Consider the following 14445-nt stretch of genomic DNA (forward strand, 5'->3'; position numbering starts at 1 on the left):
TAAGTTTGACTTCAGCGAGGCACAGCTGTTAATTTGATACAATCAAGAGCTTTTGTTATTTAGGAGAAACCTCAATATCAGATAAAGCTGAACAAAAGCCTAATCTTTCAACAAGATTAACAAAGAGGAGACTAAAAGAAATAAAAATAGAAAAGACAAGAAACTAAAAAATTGCATTATATCTAATCTTCTTTGCACTTAAAAAATGTAATAAATAACAGGGGTAGATGAGTATTACTGTAACACAACACCACAATTTACATCCCAGACTAATTAATATAATGAAGTCTTTCTCGTGCAAAGCTTTTATCTCCCTGGGCACATACTCTGTGAGATTGGGATAACAAATCAGGATTAATACACAATGGTCCCCAAGCCTTATTTCTTCCCTTTGATAAGACAAAGATAGTGGTGTTTTATTAATGCGGTTATACTGCGTGTTAAAAGAATGTTTAGAATCATATATACCGTCTTGGATGGACAAACTGAGTGACAAGAATGCAAGCCACATTTCCCCTGCTTCTTGATTATATCCTTGATTCCTTCATTGCGGCGGTATTTGAAAGGACTGTTCTGCTGCAATCAGTGTGACAGCCATGCACCATTCAATCCTACAAGTCATTTGAACAGCACTGTCGGCTATATCCTTCTAAACGTTAAATTGTAAACTTCATAATGTCAAACTGATAAAGCACATCCTTAAGACAGTATATTTTCTGGACAACTGCAACTTTTAGGGATGAAAGGTTGCCTTCAACATCAGAGACATTTTCAAGCCACAGAAAAGCTGCTGGAAGGCGAAAATGATAAGCATTTCACATTTTTTTCTTCTGTTGATGTGTTTTCCTATCTTGTTGCTGTTTTTGGGGTGCAGGTTCAATCTAAAGCTGTAATAATAATGGAATGTTGAGTCAAGTGGGTTTGAAGTCCTTTTTTTTTTTTTTGCACTCCATCGGGAACGACAGGCCAACAGATTTTTGTAGCATTCAAGGAGTGGAGAGGCAGAATATGCTAGGTGACTAAGTGAGGAACAATCAGGGGGGAAATGTAATGTTACAGGGTGCTTTTTGTCTTTTTCACATATTTGATGACACACACATTAGCCTGCCAGAAGCAGCCCTATTGTTTTGAGGAAGGGTCCAGTTCTGTTTCCTGCTCTTAGATTCTGTTGCTTGATCCTTTCAAGGAGATATTTTGTGATGAAATGTTGCAATATACTTATTTGCTATAACCATTTTCAGTCAAACTGCTTTCCCTTTTCACAGCAAAATATACCATGGAATTCATTGCAGGGTACACTGTTAACAGCTTTTATAGAGGGGTATTCCAACAATTTCCAGTAGTATTGCACGTCCATAAAGTTTATGGAATTGCAAGGCAATTCCAAAGATACTGGTTCCTGCATTACCTGTAACGCAACCAAAAACATCTTTTGTTAGTCCCTCCATGCCTGGTTGAGTCCTGTGTCTTTCAACCTCCATGTCTTTCTGTTATGAATTAGTAGTCTCCAAGCCCAAACTCAGATAATCCTGATGAGATCACTGTGACATCATTTGGGTATTTTCTCAAATTTTAGACAGCTCACTCCAGAGCCACAGAAGAGATTATACAATGATTTTCACTTTCACTCTTCATGACAGGTAAACTGACTCTTTAACTGATGTGCCATCTATGACTTTTGACTGTCTGTGACCTCTCATCTACATAAGAAAACCACACCCATTCAGCAATATTTATAAAAATATATTTCACAAAGTAGGAAACAATACAGGGTATCTTAGATTACAGTACAGGGAGTAAATAATTGAACATACACATTTATAAGCATTAAAGCACAGTAGAAAATATGATCTGCATGTAGGACTATTCCATATATATTGTTTAGTCTACTGACTGCCATAATACTGTATCAGTACAAACTGAGTATGCACGCAGCTGTAGTGCCATTGAAATTCTCATTATGTGCAAGAGCTAACGTGCAGAGACAAAACCTACCACCTCATTGAAAGCTAATGACGTTAGCAGTAACTCTATATACAGTACAAGTCTTTTTTATTGATATCATACAGTGGTAAGCAGAATATGCACATGATTTGTGTCTTCATTTTTCTTGGACTAATGCAATCTGTGTTTCCTAAATGTGATTTGATGTTTGGAGGGAGTCACATACTCAGGTATCAATTGGACTATTGTGCTCAGATGCTCACTGGTTGTGTCTCAGAATATATTATGAGATATTTTACACAGAAGTAGCAGGTGTCAGAAAGGTCCCATTCCTGCAATCCCAATTAATCAGATCATCTGTAATGTTAGACTAACTTCAAGCTCCTGTTTACCTGCTTACATCTAGTCTATATTATCAATTGCAATAAATTCATGATATGGTTTGGCTGTTATGACATGGTGTTCAAGTGGTTGAAAAACAGCTGAATGTGAAATAATCTAAACACACTCACTTCAAATAGTCAGCACAGAAAAAAATTATTTAAGAACAGAAATACAAAACTCATAGAACAATAATGAAGAATCAACACGTTTGTTGTCAAAAAACAGTAGATTACAATTGTATTTAATGTTGCTTCTGTAAAAAGAAGGCCTCAGAGTTTCTACATTTCTCTTTTTTGTCTTCACTTCAGTCTTTTATAGGCTAGGAACACTTGCGACCCACACCTGTAGCGTGTAAATACAAAGAGTTGTATAAAGCAAGCCTTTCTCGGCTGTAGATAGTTTATAAATGTGGCCACCAGAGAAGATATCAAATGATAACAAATTCACCTTAAAGCCAATACTGGTTTGTCTTTTTGCTTTTTTCAAATCATACATACATTCATCATTGTAATGTAGACCATATATTGCTTTTTCATTGTCATTTTGTTTCAGATCGCCGATCGGCTGGGTGGCTTAGGGAGACATGAAACAAGAGTCCCTCTGCAGCTTCTGAGGTACAACTTGCTGTCCATGGAGCATGGGGTATGGTGTCCACTCAAGCTTCAGAGAACCCAACGATATTCACTGTGTCCTTTCATCGAGCAACTACCAGCAATCCCAGGGTTTTTCTGCAACTGGCAGTCACAGCAAATCACTAACACCCAAAATACTGCTAGACACCTCACAACGGAATCTAAGTTACACTCCACAAGAATCATAGATCTCCTAATAAAGACATTGTTTGGCTCAACAATTACAATGCGCTTGACATAGTGGATGACGACTGCTATACCTCACTCTAAGAAGAATACAAAAAGGTGGCCTCCCTTGTTATTAACTGTTTTTTTTTCTTTTAAACATCTGTTTCTAAAAGCCAGCAAACCCCTAGCGTTTAATACACAAGTATGTGGACAAAAGAAAAATCAGAAAGGTCTTTTTTCTAACAAACCAAAGGTCAGGTCTCACGGTCGCTCTCGCCCACAGAGTAGAGCTCCCCAAGTCTTCTGAAGCGTGGACCCCACTCTCTGAGATAGTCATAGTTCTGGTCTGAGTCTGACGCCGCTGTCTCCAGTGAGCTGAGGGAGCCAGCAATGGATCCCCGGCCTTCGTATCCATAGATCTGGATGGAGTCGTAAGGCGGGGCTGTGGGATCATTGTCTGCCTCATGGAGCCGTACGTTGATGAATTCATCCACGTCCACGCCGTTCGGTCCCGAGTGCTGGCCAGCCCGAGGCATAAACTGCAGGTCAGGCTTGATGTCCTTGCGTGGCAGGTACCCGTTGATACCATCCGGGTTCTGCAGCGTTGCAATGTCAAAAGCCTCCGTGTCCTCCTCGCCACCTCCTTCGTCATCATAGCGAATAATATTCTCCCTCACATCTTCATCATCCTTTATAATTAGGGGCTCATTCTTGTGTCTCCTCAGGGTCACAAATAGTACTACTATTACTGTCAGAAAGAAAGACGGAAAGAAAGGAAGGAAAAAAAGAGGAAGTCCAGGTCAAGCTTTGACAAGTGCATTTTTGGTTAGTACAAGCCGATCATGATCAGATCCAAGGTCAGATTATAAATGCTGAGCCTGGTCTCATTCCCAGAGCGTTAAATACTGAAGCTTTGCTGCACTCCTCAGTGTCTCATACAAACGTAAAAGGTACCCTTTATCATCTGTATGAGACACACTGGGCTTTCATCTAACTCCAGTGTAAATCCATCTAAGGAAATATTAGATGCTCAGAGCAAGGTGACATGGTATAAAGAGCAAGACTGTCTGCAAATGGAGGAAGGTAGGGTGGATGGCTGGGTCAAACAAACAAACGGCTTTCACCCAGGAGACCAGGGTGTATATCCTGTGATAAATCACAAGTAAACAATCTTTTCCCATATCTAATGAGGCAGTTTTGATGCCTTAACCTAACAAAGTAGTTTTTTTGCCTAAACCTAACCAAATAGTTTTAGCACATAGACCTAACCAAACTGCGTTTCACAACACGAACCATATGAGAAAGGCTTTCTAGCAGATAGGGTTTTTGTGCCACTGGGATGAGAATGTGTTTGACATCCAGAGCAGTTGCTCTGAGCGTTTAATATTGCCACAAATGGGTTTGTGTGGAGTTTGTTGAAAGTCCAGTGTGTCTCATACAGATGCTAAAGTGTACCTTGTAGACCTGAATGAGATGCCAAAAGGGTGTCATAAAGCGTCAGTATTTGACGCTCTGGGAATGAGAATGGGTTGGAATGTTTTCATTAACATCTGTCAGACCACTTCATGGTTAAAACGTTACAATGCAAAAAAAGAAACACCTCACCTAACAGCAGTATAATGCAGGCCAGGATGGCAATGAGAGCTCCCATACTGAGGCCAATAGGTAAGACGTAGGCCTCCACATTGCAGGACTGGACAATGCCGTCCTTACTGCACCCACAGACTCGGATGGTCAAGGTGTTGGTGCTGCTCATAGGTGGATTCCCATTGTCCGTCACGATGATTGGCAGAAAGTACATCTCCTGTTTCTGTCGTCGGAAGGTATCATGCTTGGCTACAACGCTGATTGAATTGTCTGTCAGAGAGAGGTAAAGCCAAAGATGAATTTTTGTGAGAATGTGTGAGAAACTCATTATTATTCATAGTGGCAACAGACTGAAGTTCTATTATTAAATTGTGTGAAGATCAGTGCAGCATGAGGGTAAACTAATTTCACATCGATCGTCACTAGGCTTTCTAGGACTCTCACATTCCAATGCTGTAGATGGATTTCAGCCATTTTCGTTTTTCTCAACAGTCCAATTTTGGGAACTCTGAAGGTAGGCGAGCCTGAGTTTGCTGTCCCCCCTTTGAAATTTGAAGAAATGAAGGGACCACGGCAGGCTACACTGACTTAGAAGATGGCACATGTCGACCCAGAAAGGTGCCAGCTGCTCTTTGATGACACTTCTGTGAAGCTGTCTGCTCATTAGCTGGCTCTCCTTACCCTGCTCACATTATCAAACACTCACATTCCCATAAGAATCTACTCCTGCTGATCTTATGGAAAACGTAGGAGATTTCTGATAGTCTAACCTTTGCCTCTGCATGATGGTGCACTGAAGAGAGAGGGAAAATAGAGCTGGTGATATACACTATAGAGAGAGGGCCATGGTGACACATTTGCATTGACAATGCAAACTTAATCAAAAGATGGAATGCTTCATGATAGAATTATTTGCTTTGCACAATCTGTAATTGATGTGAACATATGCTCAAATTTATTTTCTTACGAGTGCTGCCACAAAGTGATAGGCTGTGCTTTGTGAGCAACAACATGTCCTGTTTCATTTGGATCATTCAGCAGTGCGTATGCAAGTATCCACTATACAGCAGTAAAGCATTAGGGCTTGTCCTTGTATACAGGTCATTTTCAAGGCAACTATTGATGGTAAAAATAGAATTAAACATTTCTTGTCTGTCAGCCCATCCACAGAAACAAAGTCTCAAAGAAAAAGACAGCTGTGGAGATAACCTTCAAAAAGACTGAATTCACTGGAGTTAAAAGAATGCTCTTTTTATTATACTTTATGTATAAGGCCACAAGGAGAATGTTTCATCTAAGCTAGTGACAAATTTAGACGAAGAAATGTGTACATTGAAATGTTAATCATCACCATAACAAAAGCAATTACCCATTTGAATAAACTGTTGACTATAAATAACTTAATATGTGGGTGGTTCCAAATGACAGCAGTGACAGCAGAAGTGATGCTGACAGTTTGAAAACTTTCTGAAGTTCTGAAGTCTCTTAAGATTGTGAGAGCAACTACACGCAGCACATTCAGGAATGTCAAATCAGCAGGATAAATACCTTACAGGAACATAATACCAAACGATATTCACTATTGGTGACTGGAGGAACTTTCCCACCACTTACCACGTTAAGTGTGTTTGATTTCTTGACCCTGCATACTGATTGCATGGATTGTTTGTTAGTATGTGCCGCGTTATTATGTAAATTAAATATGTAAATGGAGCTGTACTGCATGTGTGCAACACTGACATGAAATAATTGGCCCCTACTTACTTCTTCATAATGCATTCAACCTTCTATAGAGTATATCGTAATAATATAGTATTTAGAGCATTGCCTGAAATCATACAAGTCATCCTTTTCCGACCGCCAGAATTTATTGTCAAAAGGATTTCTAGATTGTAATTTTTATTTTATTTTATTTTATTTTATTTTTTTAACTATATTGCTCAAAGGGAAGAAAAGGTTTTAGAGATATACCAAAATGCCCATTTATCCTCCAAGCCTCTGTGTGGATGAGCCAAGAAAAAGTAAACCTTTTCTAAAAAATGTAGCTCACAAACTATGAACACTGTTGGGTTGCCAGTGTTTTTTAAGGAAAAGGACTAACATCTAAACTGACTGACGCTGACATTTTACAGATTTTACAGGTTTTTAGGCTGTTCAGTGTGCTATAGCTGACTAGTTAATTAGCCTGCAAAATCAGCAAGCACAGCAAGTACCTATGGATGTTTGTCTGGTAGCTCATTCAGCAAGCCGAGGTACATTCGCTACAAAGCTACAACTGGTTCTGGTTCTCTCTGTGGCTCTGTTGTGTTGTGTTGCTATTAGTTAGCAGTGCTGTTGAAGTTACTGAACAAAAGTAGTCAGTTACAGCTACTAGCAAGTAAAGTGAAAGTAAAAGTAACTCTACCAATTACCATCCATCCATCCATTTTCTATGCCACTTATCCCTTTCGGGAGCCTATCTCGGCTGCCTATCTCGGCTGTCAACGGGCGAGAGGCGGGGTACACGCAGCCGATCGCAGGGCACATACACACGACCATTCACACTCACACCTAGGAGCAATTTAGAGTCACCAATCAACCTAATGAGCATGTTTTTGGTCTGTGGGAGGAAGAGAACCCACGCATGCACACTGTGTAACACTGTAGCGTCACTGCCAGCCAGTACTTGAACAATGACAAATTTTGCCTAATCCTAATGTATTAAGTTATATACGTAGTCTTTGCTTAACTTTAAGCCTAAACAAGTAGTTTTGGTGCCAAACTGTGATCTTTTCACAAAGATAATGATGTGAGGATGATATGTTGCTGGTACTTTCCAAAGGTCATATATGTTGTTCTGGGAGTCACTGGCAATTGACCTAATCAGTCATTTAGGTCAATGGATGAGATCATGATAGTAGAATACTGATAGTAGATACAGATAGTGGAATACTAAAACTGCATAGTACAGTGGCACCATCATGAAACCAAAAATGTAAAATATGAATTTCTCCCTTTTGGATACAAATTACAGACCCACATTATCACACCCACACTCTCATTTACGACAAGTCTATGTAACTTTTGCTAAACAGTAGCTACTGTGCAGACAAGTGACAACTATGGGACAATGCTAAAGGCTAAAACATGGTGTAGCCAACATTAACATCAGAAGAGTGGAGTCATACAGTCACTGAGCTGACTCAGTCCTGTCACAAATAATTGTTATCACAATTGTGTTAACATTAACCAGCACAAGGTAAGTCATGCCAGACCAAGTTAAGCTGTAGCTGTGTTGAATTTAGCAGGGCTTTCACTTCTCATTTGTCTGAATAATAAATAAGTTGAAATGTTAAACATGGAGTGTGCAAAGAGTTTCTATCAGCAGAATTTCATGTTTGGCACTATGCTGAATGCATGTTGTCTCACTTAGTGAGGATGGGATGCTCTGTTGCAACCCCGCCTCCTGGACAGAGAGTTGTCAGAGTGCTTGATATCTTGTATACAGCTGGTCGGAGCCTTAGCCATTTTCCACAGTGTGGACAACCCCTAACCTCTTCACTGTTCAATCCCTACAATTAGGCTCATCATCACAAACAAAAGCAGCACACACAGGCTCACAGGAGCCTGACGCTCTTCACTGAAGTGTCTCCCACAGCTGACGATTCAGATAGAAATAGTCACTGAAGTGCTGGGGGATATGGTGCTATGGGCTTCTTTTCTTTGTTTGGAATTAGCAATACCATAGACAAGTGGTTGGTGGGGTGTGTAATATATGGAGCTGAACTACAACACATATTCGCTTTGGTTTCAGGCAAGTGAGAAAAATGCAGACTTTTCTGTTGTTTGGACTATGCAGAGCTGTGCTTATAGTTGCGAAACAGTTCAAGCAGGGCTTTATCCGTTATATCACCTTTAGAAATCATTATGTCACCTGTGTGTCTGTTAGACAGCCTATGATATTTGAATTTCAATTTTATGACAAGATTTTTGCACATATGTGATAGAATAGGATTTTTCTTCCTTCAGTTATTTACTTGCATTAAAAAGAAATATGAACTTAATTAGCCAAGGCTATGTTTGCATTGCGTGTGATTATCGCACTGGCATCTCATCTTCCTGCCTGCTAATGAACCTGTTTCAACAGTAAAACATTTTTATTTTTGTGAAAAGATGGCTCGTCCATTTGATGACCTGATTTTTATGGACTCTTTCCTCTGTTAGAGAGAGGTTGCAGCAAGTAAGCCTGCAGCTTCTGCGTTGCAACAGAAGGCTAGTACCATATGAAGATTTTTTTGCCCCAAGCTGAAAACATTACACAATGTCATCATGAACACAGCTTGTTCGTAGCCTCTTATGGAGGGGAGGCAAGAGAAGAGGAATGGAATAAAGACAGAGAAATCCAGCAAATAAACCAATCACAGTATTTAGCAAATAAATTTAGTACCATCTGCCACGTGGTAACAGCTCCTAAGAAGTCACCCTACATTGAGCTGCAAGACTACCAAGAAAAGCCATTTGGATCTCATTCATTTAGTTTCCCTCAAAACGCACTGGGGAGTAAAAAGAAGCTGGTGTCCAGACACTTTCACATCTGCTAATTGTGAGCTACACTGATCCACCAGATTTCATCTTGAGTGTGGCTAACATGCCGCGGGTTAGAGATTAGACTGGAAAGCCATTGGAGAAATTTACAGAAACTTCAGTCATTCTGCCTCAAAAGAGTTACTTCTCCATGATTTCTTTTGTTACTCACCCTGGTTGTTCTTGATAGTAAAATTGGGGTTGTTGAGCATCTCTGGCACTAGACGATAGTCGAAGTAGTGGCCCTGGATTGGGTCGTCTTTGTCCACCGCGCTGACAGTCTGGATCACCTGTGTTGAAAACAGAGAGACAAGAAGATACAGAGGAGGACTCAAAGCCTTTAGAGGAGGCAGCCTATTTATTACTCTTCTTTTTGCCACCGCAGATTGCCTCAGTCTAATACTGGCTGGATCACACCTGATGAAATATATGCCCTATTCATTCCTGGATTTTGAGATTATTATCAATGAGGGCCTGTCTCGTCTGGCACACTTTCAGGCTCCTGGGTCTATCTGTTAATCTGTCATCATAGGTCTTATCGTGCTGTATGTCTTTATGATTGATTGGAAATTAGAATTCAGGCCCTGCAGGACAGTTTCCCTTTTTCAGTTCCTGCCGTTTTTTCCCATCCTTTCAATAAAGCTCCCTATTGTATGTATGCAGGTCCCCTGAATGAGGTCGATTGATGAGAAGGAGAATGCTAAGTACTTGTCCAGAATTTTTGGCTGGGGGAAGCATTATGCCATCTGGAGGGAGACATGAAAGACAGTCTTGAATTATGAGCCACTCTGATCAATCCTGACTGCTCTCATTTCCCCTTTGCTCCACACACACTGTGTCAAGGGAGGACTGTTGCAGGGAAAAAAGGACCGTACTCCCACCTCTGTAGTTTCCCAGTGAAATAAATAGGCTATAATTCACTGTGGCCAATCATTACAGGGGAGGAGAGAGAAAGAGAAAGGGAGGGAGAGAGAGAGAGAGAAAGATAGATCACTGCTTTGATGAATGAGCCACTTCTTTCCTTACCTGTCCAGTTTTTCCATTTTCACACAGAAAGGCCTCGTATTCGGTGGCAAACTCAGGGGCATTGTCATTAATGTCCATTACTCTGATGGCCACAATTGCCCTCGATATCTGACTGTGGTTTCCTAATAGACAGTGTGAAATAAGGATAAATAGAGGAGAGACAAGAGGAGATAAATAAGAAAAGACAACATTCAAAACTGTGGAAAAAACAACAAGGTTACACATGAAAATCCCAGGTAAATTCTGTGACCTATTTTTAATTTCCTTTATTTTCCATCTTTATTTCTCCCTTCATTTCCTGAGCTGATGGGAGGACAGATGATAAGCCACATCAATCTACATTTCAGCTGGTATCAGCGATGCAAAACAGGATTCTAGGCAACAAAAAAGGAAAAAAAAAAACATTCAAAGTGCTTTTGAAAATCCCCTGTACACTGTAATGTTTAATACATGAGGGTTAAAACATGCATATTAATGAGTCATTGGTAACTGAAGTCTAAAAAGACAATAAAAGGCAGTTTAATTAGATTAGATTTTGATTGGAATTATTCATCACTGGTAATTGACAGTCCCTTTCGAGAGTCCCCGTAAACGGTTGTATTTATTAATCAGCTATGCAATGCCCACTTTTAAAGCAATTATCCATTAATGTGAGAGCAAGGTGGCTATGTCAGTGTGGCCAATGATACTGGTGTGGTTTTATTTATTTTTTTTTTATCTTATTGATTCAGTTATTTATTTCATTTCACCCCTGTCTTCACTTCATAAGAAGGATGATGGCATGTGAAGAACAGCAAGTGAATGAAGATTTGCTGTTGCCACTTATAATAGCCAGTGAAGATTCTTTGGGATTTTTTTTCCCCTTTTATCAAGGACATTTTTAATCACATTACAATGTTTGTTTGTTTGTTGTTGTTTTTTAAAAAAGGTTTAAAGCAAGTTTATGTAGCTTTTGCTGAACAGTGGCTTGAGTAATTGCAAGATGATAGAAGACTGAATAAAAATGTCTTTGGATTACTTTTACTGACAAACAAACATGGAGCTTTGGACAAGCCAGCGGACGGGCCAGGAGATGAGCTGAAAAAGAGGTAAGCAGTGAGGGGTGTGGAAATTGACAGTCTGATAGACAGTGATAGATGGATTAGGGTAAAGGGAGACACCCCCCCCCCCCCACCAACTACAAAAGTGACTTTCCCCCAGCAGCAGACAGGGAATAGAATCTGATTAGTCAGATGTCAACTGGTGCGAGGCGGCAGAACGCGCCTCCGTTTGGGTGGCAAATGGCATCGGGATAGAACCGGGAACACATCTATTCCTCTTCACGCCAGAGAAGACACCAGCTTTCCCTCCCCATCCGTGAAGAATAGCAACACTGCCATATTTATTTTGGCAAATTCCTATTAGGTGTTCTCAGAGATGCCACTATCTCGAGCCACAGTTACTTTGCCAAGAGGCATGAAAACACGCTTTAAATGTATGGGTGCAAGAAATGACAACGCAACCCGCTTATCAAATGAGACACGTTCAATTACTCCAAAGGGCTGCTACGATGGCGGGATTTGTCTGTGCTGCATGGCCAAAACATTATGACAGCGTTTGGGTTTTCATTTATTGTCACAATTAATGTGTGTTTCCTTTGATTAAGGAAAGAAAGGGACAGATAGGGGATGAGACAGAGAGAGAAGTGGAGAGAGAGAGAGAGAGAGAGAGAGAGAGAGAGAGAGAGAGAGCAGGAGAGGACAGGAGAAAAGTTACAAGCTGTGTCAATTTCTATTCCAATAGCTTTAAGGGGTACATTAAGCTTTATCACAACATACAGCCCCCCTGAAACAATCTGTATGCAAATAAAGCCTTACATATGGTTTGAGCTGTTTGTAGCTCTGCCGGCAAGATTTTCTACGTAGTCAGTGAGTTTTGCGGTTCGCAGATGTTCTTTAATCTGTAATGGATGCTGGCGTTGGAGCAATCCACTCTGGAGCATGTCTTTAAAACTGTTTATTTGATACGTCTTAATGTTCTTGCACTTGCACAAATTGACTACTGAGCTGTTTAATTCAATCAAAACTCAGCAAATCAACGTATTTAATGCCTCTGTGGATTCAAATGCTAATTGTTTGTGCCACATTCTCAGAGCGATTAAAAGTGCTGGTTTACAAACCGCCACACTGTTGAGCAGAGGATTGTGTGTAGCAGGTCAGTGATTCCTTTGACTGAGGCAACCCATGAGGTCGCTCAGAAGAAGGTATCGTACGTGTCCTCCTGCTGCTCTCAGTGTCCCTGCCGGTGAATGTCTAATCGTACGCTGATTTTGAAAACAGGACATTACAACCGATGAGGAACAATGTTCACAGCAGGGGTGAACAGAGGCAGGAGAGGTTACTTACTGACTTCTGTGGCGGTTACTGTGATGTTGTGCCACATGTCTGTCTCGCGGTCCAGCGGTTTGGCCAGTGTGATCTTCCCATCATCCACATTGATGTTGAACTGCCTCTCCATGTCTGTGTGCCGATCAATGAAGTACCTGCAAAGACAATCAATCATCAGAAATTCGAACCAAAACTCTCTGCAGTCCTTTGGGTGTTGTGGCCAACAGGGCCCTATCCATCAAGAGAAACCTGTAGATTAATACACATTAAAAACAGTAGGAAATCAATAATTATCTGTGGAATAATTACTGCCTTCACATGAGCAGCAGGGGGCATTAAAGCCTAATAAGGTCTGAGATCCCCCCACCCCCTCCCCAAATCACAGCAAAAAAGACCATTAGTACATGTTATGTCAGGGTAAGAGATGGGATGTTGTTAACCCTGTTTGGTATCTGTCAACACTCAATGGCTCCCAAAGGCTTTGCATTAATGAGTTAGGACAGCATTGTGTCAAACATGAGCTCTAACAACACATGGGGGTGGGTGGAGGGTGTTTGGGGTGGAGGGTGGAAGGGGGGTTGGTGTGAGGGGATAGGATAATGGATGTAATGGAGAACCAGCCATCAGCCGGTTATGTGTGACCTTGTCTGACTTTATGCAAAAGGAATTTGGTTTCTTTTTAAAAAACTAGCCACTTTTAGGTTCTTGTCAATAAAGCAACACATTTTCAAAATTATTCAGACACCGTTTCAAAGGGCACGCTTGTAAAACTTTCCTTTTCCTGAGACTTCTTCTCTGTGAACCTGCCTGTGACACACTGACTTTTTGAGACTTGTACAGTTTTAAAAATACAGTGGCAAGACATAAAACTCCCCAGAAAAAACTCCAGCGGCGGGTATGAAATTGGAATGCACATAAAAGAGAATTTTCCGATTCCACTTGAAGCTGTGAAATTGCTCTTTCATGTTGCAACGCGCTGAGCGCCAATTCTCGGGACAAGCCCACACAAAACGGACTAAAAAAGAATCTGTCATTATGGGTCATCTTTGGTTTCACACGTTTCATTTACCATTATGTGTGACTGTCATAAACATCCTACTCAAACCAAAACACAAGGCCGCAGTGATTCACGTGAGCTAATTACACTGTGTACCGCACAAGTGTTTCAGGACAAACTGTCCCTGTTCCTTTCCCTCTCTGTCTCACACTCACATCTTCCCTCACAATCTCTTCCCCCTCTTATGAACAGTCACAAAGTATTTTTTTTTATTTTCCATCTATCCAGCTGGGTCTCAAGCTTTTCCTAATCCAATCCCCCTATCCAATTCCTCGCAGACCCCTTCCCCACACAGACATCCCTCGACCACCAGATGCCCTGCTCACCCTGCCTCCCTTCCTTCCTAACCCTGGGTCTTGTACCATCTCGCAGTGGAACCGCTCATCCCTATCAGTTCAGACCTGTTGGCAGGCACCCTACAGTGTTTATATGAGAGAGAGAAGAGAGCGGGAGGAAAGAAGGGATAGAGAAGGATGGAAAGAAAAATAGAGACAGAGCACCAGGAAAAGCCAAAGACAAAGTCACAACAACAACAATTTATATGAAGGAGTATGCTGCTTATACAAGAATGATAGGAAATGAAATAAATAAACCACTGGCCCAGATTCCAATTGTTGGAGAGATGTACCGAGCCGTGACATTTCCATTTTTGAGATGAAATGGTGTAAAATCCTCTAGACGCCGAGCTGGGAGAGGTCCATGAGGACCCCCAACCCCC

The 14445-nt window shown here is 41.0% G+C and overlaps 1 protein-coding gene across 2 annotated transcripts in view; it reads right to left on the bottom strand.

The window, feature by feature from the left end:
- Positions 1 to 1722: 1722 nt before the first annotated feature.
- cdh8 (cadherin 8) overlaps positions 1723 to 14445 on the bottom strand; it is a 91477-nt gene continuing 78754 nt past the window's right edge. The window contains exons 8-12 of one of the 2 annotated variants that reach the window (XM_070994122.1): positions 12689 to 12825; positions 10305 to 10426; positions 9451 to 9568; positions 4734 to 4985; positions 1723 to 3870 (exon numbers count right to left, since the gene is read on the bottom strand). In XM_070994122.1, the coding sequence (XP_070850223.1) occupies positions 3383 to 3870; positions 4734 to 4985; positions 9451 to 9568; positions 10305 to 10426; positions 12689 to 12825 (1117 nt within the window). In that variant the 3' untranslated portion in view covers positions 1723 to 3382. Of the gene's footprint in view, positions 3877 to 4733; positions 4986 to 9450; positions 9569 to 10304; positions 10427 to 12688; positions 12826 to 14445 lie in introns of both variants that reach the window. The other variant, XM_070994038.1, reaches the window with a different exon arrangement.

Source organism: Chaetodon trifascialis, chromosome 1 (assembly GCF_039877785.1).
Source record: "Chaetodon trifascialis isolate fChaTrf1 chromosome 1, fChaTrf1.hap1, whole genome shotgun sequence".
Classification (NCBI taxonomy): Eukaryota; Metazoa; Chordata; class Actinopteri; order Chaetodontiformes; family Chaetodontidae; genus Chaetodon; species Chaetodon trifascialis.